This window comes from Oryzias latipes, chromosome 5, assembly GCF_002234675.1.
Source record: "Oryzias latipes chromosome 5, ASM223467v1".
Taxonomy (NCBI): Eukaryota; Metazoa; Chordata; class Actinopteri; order Beloniformes; family Adrianichthyidae; genus Oryzias; species Oryzias latipes.
In genome coordinates this window covers 6,910,995-6,925,365 of record NC_019863.2, presented here as the reverse complement: position 1 = coordinate 6,925,365, position 14,371 = coordinate 6,910,995, and the positions used below count along the sequence as shown (strand labels likewise).

Sequence of the window (14,371 nt, the reverse complement as noted above, 5' to 3'; positions counted from 1 at the left end):
AAACTACTGGCCCTGTGGGCCAGTGCAAATTTCTGGGCTATGTCAACCCCTGTGTTGTGATGGGGGACGTTTTATGAGTTTGGAGACCCTTTGGGAGAAGTACCTAATGTAATTCATACCAAATTAGAACTAAACGAGAAAGCTCCAGAAAAGTTGAATTTGTCAGGAAGTCTGCGTGTTAGCTCACCTCTGCCTGCCACGCTAACGCTGTTGCATTGAGCGCCGATATTCGGCCGGCTCCGAGGACTGCAATCGTCTCTCCATCGTCGTCCACCACCTTAAAGTCCATGTCTTCATTGTATTTTCGCCTTTTGACCTGACGTCCCGAACGTCGTTTCTGAAGAGAATAAAGGAAATCCACGTGTGAGACAAACAAGCAAAAACTAAGGAGGGACTGAAGGATGGGTGAGAAGTAGGGACAGGGGCATGGGGGAGGCAGAAGGTCAACTTAAAGAGAGAAAAGTAGAACAGAGAAGAAGTGTTTAAATTAGAAAAAAATCTGAAAATAAAATAAGAGGAGGTGAGGGAGGAAAGATGAGACGAAAAGACCAGATCAGAACATCTCCATTCTATTCTTCTTGCTTCCATTGAGGTTACTGACTCTCTTGACCAGTCACACCAAAGCTTTTGCTTTAAAATCTGATGTTTTTCAGGGTTCCGTCTATGGTCCAATCCTTTTTTCATTCATCTCTTCTCTTGGCACCATTTTTTTTTCAAAACTAATGTTCTTTTTCACTGCTTTGAGGACAGAACAAAGGTAAAAAGGTAAAAAAATTGACTTTTTTCTAAGTAAAAAAAAAACAACGAAATTGTGTTCGGGTAAAATTTTGCGACATGTATCGAATCGCAAGACATGTATTGTAATGCGTATTGTTTCGCCAGACTCTTGCTGATACACACCCCTGTTTTATAATTACGGGTTGGAGAGTAGCAACCATTTTATTCAGGACTAGAAAGGACAGCAGCAGGGACAGGGTGTCTCCTTGAGGTCGACTTGTGCAGTTATTGGGAGTTGGCCTGTATAGTTTCTGAAACATGCTCATGGAGATCCCAATGAGGAACCTTCTTACCCAGAAACACATCGCTTTAGGTCTAGAAGATTTACACACATGTTTACTGATGTGTACTGACTTGATATAAAGAATCAATAAACGTAAAAATGATGACTTAATTGGATAACCACGACAATCTAAATCAAATTAAACTCAGCAGTGATAACTAAGGACAACCAGGGCTTCCTGGGGGTTTTCCTGGGTACTCACTGCATTATCCAGGGAGTCCTGGCTGTCGTCTCCCCCCATGGCAGCAGCTGATGTGGCGGTAGTGTCATCACTCTCTGCCCCCTCCCGCACAGCAGCCTCCTGGTTTCTCCTCTTCCCTTTCTTTTTCTTCTCTGGTGGTGCGGCAGCGGGGTCTCTGTGGGAGCCAGGAGGATGATCAGGGATCAGAGCGGCAGCACGGCCCCCGCTGCAGCCACCACACACACACGGGCACGGACACACACACACGGGCATGGACACACACACACGGGCACGGACACACACACACGGGCATGGACACACACACACGGGCACGGACACACACACACGGGCATGGACACACACACACGGGCATGGACACACACACACGGGCATGGACACACACACACGGGTATGGACACACACACAGGCATGGACACACACACACGGGCACGGACACACACACACGGGCATGGACACACACACACGGGCATGGACACACACACACAGGCAAACACCAATACACACAGGCATGGACACACACACAGGCAAACACCAACACACACAGGCACACACCAACACACACAGGCAAACGCCAACACACTTAGTCACGCACAAAAACCCAAATAAAGAGACAAACCATCACAAAAAGAAATACACACAAACAGACTAAGTTCATCCTGTTCTTTACGCAGAACTTTAAAGGAAAAATATGATCTTATAAATCTCTAACAGGCATGGAGGCATGAACACCAGGCGGCTAACATCCTACCTGGGCTTGGGCCTGCGCCCCCGCTGCTTTGCTATGGTAAAAGTGGCAGTGTTGCTGCTGGCCAGGTTCTTGTTCCTTGCTTGGTTCTGGGTTGCCTGGACGCCATGACCTTGCACTGGAGGGGCTGCAGGGAGGGGGGGACAGAGTGATGGAGTTACAGTAGTAAAATAGCAACACTGACCCAGCTGACATTTTGGTGCACACTTTAATGGTGACAGAGTACTGTTGACAAAATATTTCCTGGTCCAAGTCTGGGGGGATACGGAGTTCACAGCATCCACTTTCTAACGCTACCAAAGTACCTGGAGCCTTTTTGAGCAGGTGCACATGCAAGTGAATGACTCTTTCCAATTTTAGCTGCACAGAGATGTGACTTGAGGACTTTGATTGGGAATGGGGGTCAGGGGGACCCAGACTGCAGATCATTTCAGTCTGAACTAACTTAAACACACAATGTGTAGAGAAGGGTCAAGCCTGAACACTTTCCTGTCAGCTGTAGGTGTTTGCAGTGGAAGAAGCGGGTCAGCATGTAGGACACTAAAACAAACCTTGGTTTGAGGGGTCAGGAGGAAGGAGAACTTTGATCTTCGGTTTCCTTCCTCTCTTTCCAGGAACCTTAACAGGAACCGGAGTGGGTCCAAGGGCCACAACATGGCCAGGTATCTTCCTGCCTTCCACCTTTCCTTGCTGTGTCCCGCTGTCCTTCCGTCCATCCTTCCCCTTGGTCCTGCGCTCATTCTGGTCCTTGCTCCTCCTTAGTGTCAGAACCATTCCCTCATGTTGCTTCTTGCGTTTCTTTGGTTTGCTGTCCATCTTGTCTTCTTCTGCTTGTGCTTTCCCTCGCTCTTTGTCTTTTTTCTTCCTTTTCTTTTTGACTTTGCCTCCACCCCCTCCATCGTCCTCTTCGCCCAGGGAGGAGGGAGGTGGTGGAGCTCGTCCAGAGTGCTTTGCAGCACTGACCCTGGCCGTGGTGCAGTGATTGGATGCTGCAGAGCTACCAACAGGGCTGAGGAGACAGAGCTGGTCCTTGGAACCCACAACCAGGTGCCCCCTTGGAATTGTGGGAAGTGCAGTTGGAGTGTTGCTGCTTTGGTCAGATGAGCAGGCTGCAGCTGTTGAGGAGCCCGGAGATTGGTTGTGCTTCAGGAGACCTGGGAACATCTGAAAAAGAGACATTTGTCAGAAATGTATTTATTTGTGTATTTGAATATTTGAGTGTGCATTGGTGAATGGATAAAAGGTGCCATAATGACACTGGATTCAGCACAAGCCTAATTTCCACTTGGACTTTTAAAGTGCGACAGATAATTAAAAAAATAAAAATAAAAAAGGGGGGGGGGGGGGGGCATAAGGCTGCAGGAGCTCACAGCCAGGTAAGGATTTAAAAATGATTAAAAGAATCTTAAAATGAATTCTAAAATGAACAGACAACCAGTGCAGTGAAGCTAAAACAGGGAAGATGTGATCGTATTTCTGTGTTCTAGTTCGGAGACGTGTAGCTGCATTTAGCACTAGCTGGAGTTGAGCAACGGCCGAGGTGCCATCGCTCACATATAGGGAAGCAGTAATCCAGCCTAGTGGTAATAAAGGCGTGGATCATTGTGTCAACTGCTTAAAGGAGAGGACAGGTTTGACTATTGACAGCTGGCTCAGGTGGAAAAAGCTCGACTTTACAAGCAAATGAATTTGTTAGTCCGGTCTCAGCTCAGCGTCTACCTTCACTCCCAAAGTTGAGGCCTAATTCTCAGTTTTGTCGGACTGCCAGTGGGTTCAAGCAGAAGTGAATTGTCTAACAGCTTGCTTGAAATGATGCACTTTTCCCATAAAAAAAAAAAAAAATAAAAAAAAATCAGAATAACCCCACAGAAACATTTCAAGTGAGGCTGCAGCAGCTGATGGCTGACACCTTTAGAGCAGTTCTGACTTTTCTGTGAAAACAGAGGATTGTGTTTACAATAACAATCAGCTAATGTCAAGTAATGGATTGGCTGTTCCATTTGAAAAGCTGTTGAATGTCAGCAGGCCTTTCAACTAGGTTTACACGATAATATCAGATACCGATAATTATTGGCCAATATTGGACAGTATGACATCATTCCGATAATTCCGATAAGAAAAAAAAATTTGCTGATAAAATAGATAACTAAAAGCATAAACTGTCGTCGCTTCCTCACTCACAACTCTGTATTTACTTGTGCCAGCAAGGTGTCTGCTCACCCCTCCACTCCCATCCTGCAAGCGTCTGTCGCCTGTAAGTGACGTCACCTCTCAGGGCCTGCACGAGAGAGCTCTGTCTGCAACATGGCGCAGCCCTCACCCATGTGGGCTTTACCGTGTCTGAGACCAACGACTCACTCGCTGTTTGAAAAATGTGTTTGATGGGAGCGTGTGTCCCGAGAAGAGAAAACAAGGTCAAGCTTTAACCCAACAATTTAAAAATTCACCACCGTAAAGTGTGGAAAGTGTATTGTAAAGACCCAGCTGGACACTAGCGGGGAAATGAGAGCAATTGGCAGCCTTGGAGATTTTTATTTATTTTGAAAACACACAACAGCGTAACAACATGACAGTCACTTCTCTTCACAGCTCCCTCACTTATGGTGAGGGATTCCACACACACACGATTCCACACTTCCCATGAGTCTTAGTGGCTATAGGCGGGGCTAGACCCCAGGTCGCCACACAATGAAGCTGCCGCCATTGCTAGCGCTCATTCGGAATAAAATAAGGAAAGCGTCTGGGCCGGTGACTATTGCCGAAGCGTTTTACAAATATTAAAAAATAAATAAATAAATCGGTTGAGTATCTATCGGTATCGGCCACAAGAGGCAGAAAAAAAATCGGGTTGTAAAAAGTTATTATGGTGCATCACCACTTTCAAACCCATCAAAAGGTGCTATGTGGTCTATGTGCCGCAGCACTGATACCTCGTAGGATGCAGACAAGTGGAAATGAGCAGGTGACGCTCATCATGCACTTTCTGTTAAAGATTTAAGATTTGGAATACAAGCAACTGGATAGATCCACTCACAAGGTAATACCTTCACTAGCGAATGAACGTCATCACAGTGAAATGCTACATTTTCTGACTCAAAAAACTGTTTTTCAGCCTTTTCACTACCGTCCGTCAGACGGGTCAGGAGGTCAGGAACACATCCACAGTCCACAGATACCAGACTTTAAGGAAAAGCCAATTCACCAAGACTTAGTAGTCACCCAGACCGTCCTGCAAGCAGATCTGCATTAGTTTGTGTACACGCTTTAAGATATGAATCAAAACTAGTCATTGTTCATCTTCAGTTAAAATCTGTGAGTAAAAGGTGAAATTACACGACTTATTTCCTAAAAATGTGTCACGAGAGTTTACTGCAGTTTTTCTCTTTTCAGTCACAAACTAAAATATGCATCTAAAAGCACAAAAACCTCAAAGTATTTCTTGAAAAAGAGAACAAGCGGTAAACAACAAATGAAGTTGATTTAAAAGGCCTATATTAAGTAAAATCAGCATTTTTGTCGTTTTTTAAGTTTATTGTAATGTTCATTCCTCACTAAAAACAACCATATTTTGATTCATTCAAGCATTTCTGACTATTCCACTAAAAACCTGCTCTCTGAGCACCAGAACTTCCCAATCCACGAAAACAGGCGCGTTCTCACATTGTTTATTTTTTATTTAACCTTTATTTAACCATGGTAAGCTATTGAGAATGTTCTTATTTACAATAACGACCTGGTTACATCACAAATTGAGAACAGGCAGAGTGTGCGGTGCCAGCCCCACCCCAAGGCTAACAGACTCACCCACTTTCTCAATGGAGCTAGCGGTGATCAGCTAAATGCTTTCTTTTCATATGCACAATATGCACATCCATATTTGCAAAAGTTCAGATGTTTGTTTTCGGGGGCCAAACGCAGACGCGTTCGTGGTTAACCCTTGTGCTATCCTAGGCACTTTAACATTGGGATTTGGGTCATCTAGATCAGTGTTTTTCAACCTTTTTTGAGCCACGGCACACTTTAACCTTGACAAAAATCCCACGCCACACTAGCATAAAAAAATAAAATTAAAGAAAAAAGGAGAAACTCATAGTCTGTATTGATATACAGCCCCTCCGCAATCTCACATTCATTTTTGTGATAATTGTGGCAGAAAAAGCTGGAAGTTGCAGCTGTTTTTTTTAAAAGATGTAATAAAAGTTAAGTTAAAAGATTTAAAAAGTGTTTGATGTGTGTTTGTTGTGGTTTCAAGACGTTTAACAAAGAAAGGCTCATTGTGCGCTGAGACGCTGTCACTGTAACCCATTGCATCATGGGAGATGTAGTGCAAAAAGCCAACGAACGCAGAGAGACTCACGTCTCCGAGCTTCATTGTTTTGTTCACTTTTTCCACGGTCTGATACCGGATTCTGTGGAAAGCTACACCGCTAAAGACGAGCTTTAGCTGGTATTTTTGTTGGAACTGAGCAAAATCGGAACAAGGAAGTAAAGACTTTAACCACTTCTGATTGGTCAGACTGATGACATTTGATTAAGCCCCCAAGAATGATTGGAGGAGACAGTTAAAGGGGCGGGACTTTTCAGAAAACAGTTATGCTGCAGCTAAATCATGGTACCGTCATTCTTATCCAAGTGTCTTCAAAAGAATCAAATAAAAACAAAGAAAAAAGTTTTTTATGTTCTTTCATATTCCTAACTACTACTTTATCAGGGCCTGTTTGGATGACAACAGAGCTGATATCCTGGAGATGGTAAATGTTTTTAGATCAGTTAATGAGGGCAATTTCCCACGGCACACCTGACCATCTCCCACCGCACCCTAGTGTGCTGCGGCACACTGGTTGAAAAACACTAATCTAAACCCACTAGACAGTGCTCAGGACCCTTTTTTCTTCAATGATTTGTGATCTTCACTGGTGTCCATGGATTACATGAAATCTTTCCACCTTTATCCACCTTTGTCATGGTAGGGAGAACACGTCAATGTAAGGGTGGGGTCATAGGACAGCACAAGGGTTAACATCACGGAATGAGTGACAGCCACAAGGAAAGAAAGGCAGAGCCTCAGAGATTGAGTCATCTTAGGTAGGAAAAGGAGCTGCGAAAATAACGTATATTTCATAATAAAATGGTTCTTTAGTGTGCCAAATTATATATATGGATACAGTGTACTCTAAGGCCGCCTTTACACTGCAAGGTTCAAGTGACCCAATTCCGATTTTTTCCTGTCACGTGGCACAGATCGGATATGACCGGTGAACGTGTAAGCAGGACAAAAGCGCATGGATTCCGTTTTTCTCAGATCGGATACAGGCCTCTCTGATATGTGGAAATAAATCGGAAACGAATCGGATACGTGCTTTTGCGTGTGCCATGTAAGCAGACAAATCGGATATTCCCCAGTAAATGCGAGTCGTTCGTCAGTGACATCAATTCAGGACACCACCAACTGAGATCACATGACTTATTAAGATGCTTTTGTGCTGATTTTGCTGTCAGCGTGTTACCTTTCAGCCTCAGGCTTCAGACCGTAGTTGGAAACCGCTGTTATGTCCGGTCCGGTCCCGGTCCGGACGCAAACGGTAACTAATGAAGCGGGACACCATTGCTATGGAACAGCAGGCTAGAAGCCGTTTATTTCTTTGGGGGGCGTGTATGATGGGGACCGTGTGTGTGTGAGCGCACGCGCGTGCTTGCGTGTGTGTGTGTGTTAGGAGAGAGGGGTGTGTGAGCGCGGAGCGGGGGACTGTCGGAGAACTGTAGATTAAAAAGAAGGTGTCTCGCCCAAAAGTTTTGGAGTCTTTCTGGAGGCTGAGGGTTCAGAACGGAAAAGTGAACCCTGAGGAAACGAAATCTCCCGTGCGTTTCTGACCACGGTCGGAAAAGAGAAGTCATCGCGCAGGAAAGGTTCAACACTTGGATCAAACTGTTAGTACAGCACGTCTGCAAACACTTCCTCATTCAAAACTCAGAGAGAGCACATGAGCCGGCCGACCAGCCCCCCTTTTTCCTCTCCCGTGCATCCCCTCTGGAGCGCCCAAGGCAACGCCTCCTTCCGTCGCCGCCTTGCCTCCATGACAACCGCAGTCACAACAGTCCGAAAGAGGTCCGCGGAATGCGGAAATACTGCTACGTAGTCCTCAGAACGTCTACGTTTGATAGTTTCAGCATTGTATAGTGTAAATGCAAAAATCAGATACGGGTCACTTTTAAAAGATGATGTAAGCGGGTCGTCAAAGAAATCGGATATAGTCAGAAAATCGGATATGAGCATCAAGACCTGCAGTGTAAAGCCGGCCCAAAAGGCTAAACAAAAGAATGACATAGACCCTTTAACTCAGACTAAAAGGGTTTATGTGAAAGTTTGGACCATGCAAAGAGATTTGAGTGAATCATGAGAGCACTGTTAGGGGCATGCAAACAGCAGAAGGAGTAAATGCTAAATAGTGAGATTAACACAAGCGGTTTAGGGGATTTTCACACAGAATTACACAAACACACCTAAAAAACAGGATTATTGTTGGTATGCCTGAACCCCAATAAGCAGCTTTAACCCAGGAGCTGGAAGTAATCCTGAGTTGTGGGGATTTGATTATTTAATTCAAACTAACTGCATTATTTGACTCCAGTCAAATGGGGGATTGTTGGAAAGTTGGGCACTTGGTTTGGATGTACTACCCCCTGCTGGCAGTAGCGTGTAACTGCAGTGATAACATTAAACAGGAACAGATTACATTTTCTTTTCAAGAGTAAAATGTATCCAAACAATTGTGACATGGTGTTAAAAAGAGGTCACAGATTCTGGTTAGTTTCAGTTTATTACAGCACATTTTCTCAAACCAACTTCAGGATTGTCATGTTCCTTTCTGGCAAACAAATGTGGTTTATCTGCTGTTGTTTCTTCTCATGCAACACCTGAAGGTTAGCAATAGGAGGGTTGTGCACTGAGAGCAAATGGAAGTGGTCTTTAAATCCATAGATTAATCCATAGATAACACACATTGGCTGCAGGTTTTTAGAAGGATCCCAATGGCTTCTGTGCCAGCTCTGCAGCAGAATGGCTCTGTTTTGGATCTGCTTGCAGACGCCACACAAGTTTTTGACCAACAGCCAAAGACTTCCAGCACTGCAAGCACTATGGACAAGCCAACACGCCTGAAGCACATCTTCCCTCTGGCTTTTTTGGTAGATTTACAGCAGTAAAAAACGTCCAATAAGACAGGCACCAATGTGAGAATGATCAAGTTTTAAAACATCAAAAAGAAGGTAAAGTGTGGATAAAAGACACGATGAAAAACCCAGAAAAACGAGGAGCTGATGAACAGCACACCAGGCGGACTGACTGAATCATGCATGGGTCTGCTTTGATGTGCACGCACTCACATGCACAGGAGGCCTTTTCCAAAAACAACAGCAGCAACCCCGATTTCATGAAAAACTGCATTACAATGTTCCCTCGTTTATCACAGGGGATGCGTTCCATAAATAGGTGATATTGGCAAAGTAGGATTCTAGATGTTTTAAGGCTGTGAGACTCCTCACTGCACCCGTTCTCCACGTTTCTCGGACAGAGATAAACATTTTCACACTTTTCTCTCTTCTTTAAACTCTTAAAGGTTAAACCTTTGTAGAAAGAAACGTCCAGGATCATCGAATGAAACCAAAGATCTGATCAAAGACTTAAGCCACTCTGGCAAATTGAACGTCTCTGTAGAGAAAACACAGCACTGGAGAGATCGATTGACAAGATCAAGAGCCAATCAGAACACAGTGCTCTGCTTTTTTTCTAAAAAAAACATAAAAAACAAAATCACACAAACAGCGAGGCAGTGAAAGATGATCCGCAAAATAGTGAGGGAACCTCGGAACGGGATCTTCTGAGCTTCGTGAGATCAATGCAGATGAGCAAACACAAGCACACATACACCAACTGCCATACACGCATGCAAACACAACACATCCACAAATACACTAACCGACCCACTCAGATGCACACACATACACAAACTAAAATATACATATAGACACAAGCAGACGTATGCACACACACATGCTGCAGGAGTTTCTCAGCATGTAGAGTTCTGCAGGTGTGTAGTAATAATGGATTAGATTTATCAGCACAGATGCTCAAAGCGCTTACAATGTGTGTCCGTTATTCATTCACTCCTCATTCTTGGCGATGGTGACTACTGTTGTAGCCACAGCTGCCCTGGGGCAGACGGACAAAGGCGTGGCTGCAAGACGGCCCCTGTGACCATCACAGGGACAGTCATACACATTTACATACCATTGGAGCCATGCTGAAGGCAGGGAGGGTGAGGTGTCTTGCCCAAGGACACAACCAACCCTTCAATCACTGGACGACCTGCTCAACCGCCTGAGCCACTGTCGGCAGGAAATGAAGCCAAAAAGCTCAAATCGGGAAGAACAAAAAGGTTGTTTTCCCCTGTTTGGTCAACAGGGTTCTCATTAATGCTGGGGGCAGTGTTTCGGCTCAATCATCACTGGTGTCAGCTTTCAGCATCACAGAATCCCTCAAAAGAGCCCACAAACATTTTAAACAGCTATGACTGCATGGATGAGTGTGAGATTTTAAACCTGCTGCTTGTCTTTCTTGAGGATTTTCATCTTCTATCTCGACACTGCATCTGTAAACAAAAAAACAGAACAAACGAAAATCAAATCAAAAAGTCTTTTTGCAATGTAGAAACATGACATAAAAAAACATAACATGAACTCAATGGTCTTACATCACAAAATGCATTAGCAGTATTGCAAAAAAAAACACTTATTACAACAAAGTATTACTAATAAAATAAGTTCTGTTTGTATTTTTCTCAGACTCACATATTACAGATGGAAGCAGCTGAACCATTAAAATATTTGGCTAAAAATCCCCATCTGAACAATGTACTGATGGTAAATTCACAGCTGGACACCGTCAGGCGCTATAAGGTGCTACCATTAGTGACCACTTTGGCATATAGTGTGTCCCAGCATTGCTGTGATGTTTAGTGAGAAAATAGAGGAATGAAGCCTTAGCATTAAGTGGGTCACTGCACACTGACAGACTGGCAGAGGAAGGTTTAAGGCTCTCCTTCATGGAGCCGAGTCCTAGTCAGTCCTTCTGGTCTTAGGTATGGCGGGGGTGATAAAAATCAGTAAATCAATCAGAATCGATCCAAGTTTAATAAATCAGTAATTGATCCATAAAAGTCGATCTTTTATGCCTTTCCTTTTCCAGTGACTTAAGGTATAACAGCAGTAAAGCTAAAGTCCGCTAGCTTGATGCTAATGGAGTTTCCCATAGGACGGCTAATGCTAATGCTGGTCAACCTAAAAATACATTGCTGACTAAATGAACACTTTTATAGATCTACAGGCATGAATATTTTAAACTTTTCTAAGGACTTTTTTTTTAAGTAGCCATTTGTCGTCTAAAGTGCCGTTTTTTGCTCAATAAAGTTTAATGCTGTAGCGTGAGCTCCACCTAGTGGCCAAACAGAAACTCTCTCCAGGAGAGGCAGAACGCAATGATCTGCAAATTTTTGTTGGAGCTTCTCCTTTTGAGAAACCACGTAAGACTGTATGGTGTTAATAATATCATTGGGTTTTTATTTGACTAATAATATTTATAGTGTGTGAGCTGAATTTTATAAATATAAATATCATGAATAGATTATTATTGTATTTCTCTACAAATTTCAAAATGTGTTAACGTGTAAATTCAAAACTGAATTGAATCTAATGGAGTGGATTAAAAGAATCAAAAAACTGAATTGAATCGGCCCAGGCTCTGGTGAATCAAATCAAAAAGATTCTGGAAAACATTGGTGAAACCCAGCTCTAGCCTCACGTTTGATGTGTTTCCTTTGAATACATCAACGAAGGATTGACTACAAACAATCTGTGGACATTTGAAAAGAAGATTATGAGCCCTGGTTCGGGTTTAATGGAGCGCTCTTAACCAATGTTGTTAGACACAAGACAAGACTGACTCAGCTTACTGCCACATAAAAACAGCGGGTTGTTCATTATTAGTTTGGACTTGATACCCATTTCATCAATGAGGTAAAGTCAGGACCATAAATATTTGGACAGAGACACATTTTTTGGCTCGTAAGTAATTGGACAAATGAAATAACTGAAAAAAAAATGTCATTACTAATATTTGGTTGAAAACCCTTTGTTGGCAATGACAGCCTGAAGTATTGAACTCATGGACATCACCAGATACTGGGTTTTCTCCTTCTGAATGCTCCTGCTGAATGCCAGGCCTTTACTGTAGCAGCTTTCAGTTGTTGTTTGTTTGTGGGCCTTTCTGTCTGAATTTTAGTCTTCAAAAAGTGAAATGCTCAACTGGGTTAAGATCAGGTGACTGACTTGGCCATTCAAGAATATTCCACTTCTTTGCTTTAATAAACTCCTGAGTTGCTTTGGCTATATGTTTTGGGTCGTTGTCCATCTGTATTATGAAACGCCGTCCAATCAGTTTGGCTGCATTCACCTGGATCTGCGCAGACAGTCTGTCTCTGAATTCATTGGGCTGCTTCTGTCCTCTGTCACGTCATCAATAAACACTAGTGTCCCAGTGCCACAAGCAGCCATGCACGCCCAGACCATCACACTGCCTCCACAGTGTTTTACTGATGATGTAGTGTGCTTTGGATCAGGAGCTTCTCTACGCATTCTCCATACTTTTCTCTTGCCATCATTCTGGTAGAGGTTGATTTTGGTTTCATCTGTCCAAAGAATGACTCTCCAGAATTGTGCTGGCTTTTTTAAATGCTTTTTAGCAAAGTCCAATCTATTCTTGAGGCTTATGAGTGGCTTGCATCTTGCAGTGTACCCTCTGTATCTACTTTCATGCAGTCTTCTTTTGATGGTAGACTTGGATATTGATCCGCCTACCTCCTGGAGAGTGTTGTTCACTTGGTTGGCTGTTGTGAACGGGTTCCTCTTCACCATGGAAATGATTCTGTGATCATCCACCACTGTTATCTTCCGTGGACGTCCAGGTCTTTTTGCGTTGCTGAGTTCACCAGTGCTTTCTTTCTTTCTCAGGATGTACCACACAGTTGATTTTGCCACTCCTAATACTGTAGCAATTTCTCGCATGGTTTTTTTCTGTTTTCTCAGCTTAATGAAGGCTCCTTTCACCTCCATGGAGAGCTCCTTTGACCGCATGTTGTCTGTTCACAGCAAAATCTTCAAAATGCAAGCAGAGTCCTCTAATCAACTCCAGGCCTTTTATCCGCTTCACTCATAATGAAATAACAAGGGAATTGCCCACACCTGCCCATGCAATAGCATGGAAGTCAATTGTCCAATTACTTACGAGACCATGAAATGAAGGGATTGTGTTTAAAAAATCCTTTAGTTTTTCACATTTTTATGCAATCTTTCTATTCAACCCATGGAATAAAAGCTGAAAGTCTGCAGTTCAATGGCATCTGAGTTGTTTTATTTAAAATTCACTGTGGTAATGTACAGAAACATAATTAGAAAGAGTGTGTCTCTGTCCAAATACTTATGGTCCTGACTGTTCATAAGGAGTGTGCTGTCAGAACACCAACAGATGTCTCCTGAATCACTGCTGTTTTCTGTAACGTGTCAATATGGAGTCTGGAGTAAAAGACAAAAAAAATCGACTGCAGCGAGAGATCAGGTGAAACCTAAGTGATGACAGTTGTTAAATGGCGTATACTAGGGCTGCACGATATGAGGAAAACTTGCGATATGCGATATGAGGGATTAAAATTGCGATAACGATATAATTTGCGGTATATAAACAAATAGCGAAACAACCAAAAACATCACTCCCATTTATTGCAACACTTTAAAGGCCTGTTCACACCGGGACGAATTTCGCCGGCGATTTTCGCCGACGTTTAACGCCTCGTGACTAAACAAAGGGCCCCAATGAGAGTGTGCACACCGACGCGAAAAAACGCCAGGCGTTAAAGCGTCAAAAAAAAAAAAACGCCTCGGGTTCGTTTTTTTTTTTCGACGCGTCGCGTCGAAATCTACTCGACCAATGAGAACGGCGCTTTTGCTCACGTGTCTGGAGCTTCTGAAGTTACAGTAAAACACAACTTGGGGGCGCTCAAACAAAACTGCCTTGCTGAGCACACATACCAGCGAAGAAGATAGACGCCAAGTAGCGTCTACACAGCCGCGAAGCAATAATGACGGACATTCTAAAACATCCCCGAACCAAGCACCAGTTGGAGCTACTGGTGCTTGAAATATTCATGTTTTCTTTGTTTGATTCTGACAAGCGCGTAAATACTTGCTCTCTTCTTCTGAGGGAAAAGCGAGTTTAAGAAGCGTAAAGTTGCGCAGCGCCACCTTGTGTACAGGA

The 14,371-nt window shown here is 43.5% G+C and overlaps 1 protein-coding gene across 2 annotated transcripts in view; it reads right to left on the bottom strand.

Moving 5' to 3' along the window:
- The window catches only part of LOC101174417 (chromodomain-helicase-DNA-binding protein 6), an 82,415-nt gene that overhangs the window by 50,126 nt on the left and 17,918 nt on the right, over positions 1-14,371 (bottom strand). For both annotated transcript variants that reach the window (XM_023954827.1, XM_023954828.1), the window contains exons 2-6: positions 10,606-10,655; positions 2,559-3,171; positions 2,011-2,134; positions 1,263-1,416; positions 188-337 (exon numbers count right to left, since the gene is read on the bottom strand). In XM_023954827.1, the coding sequence (XP_023810595.1) occupies positions 188-337; positions 1,263-1,416; positions 2,011-2,134; positions 2,559-3,171; positions 10,606-10,635 (1,071 nt within the window). In that variant the 5' untranslated portion in view covers positions 10,636-10,655. The remainder of the gene's footprint in view (positions 1-187; positions 338-1,262; positions 1,417-2,010; positions 2,135-2,558; positions 3,172-10,605; positions 10,656-14,371) is intronic.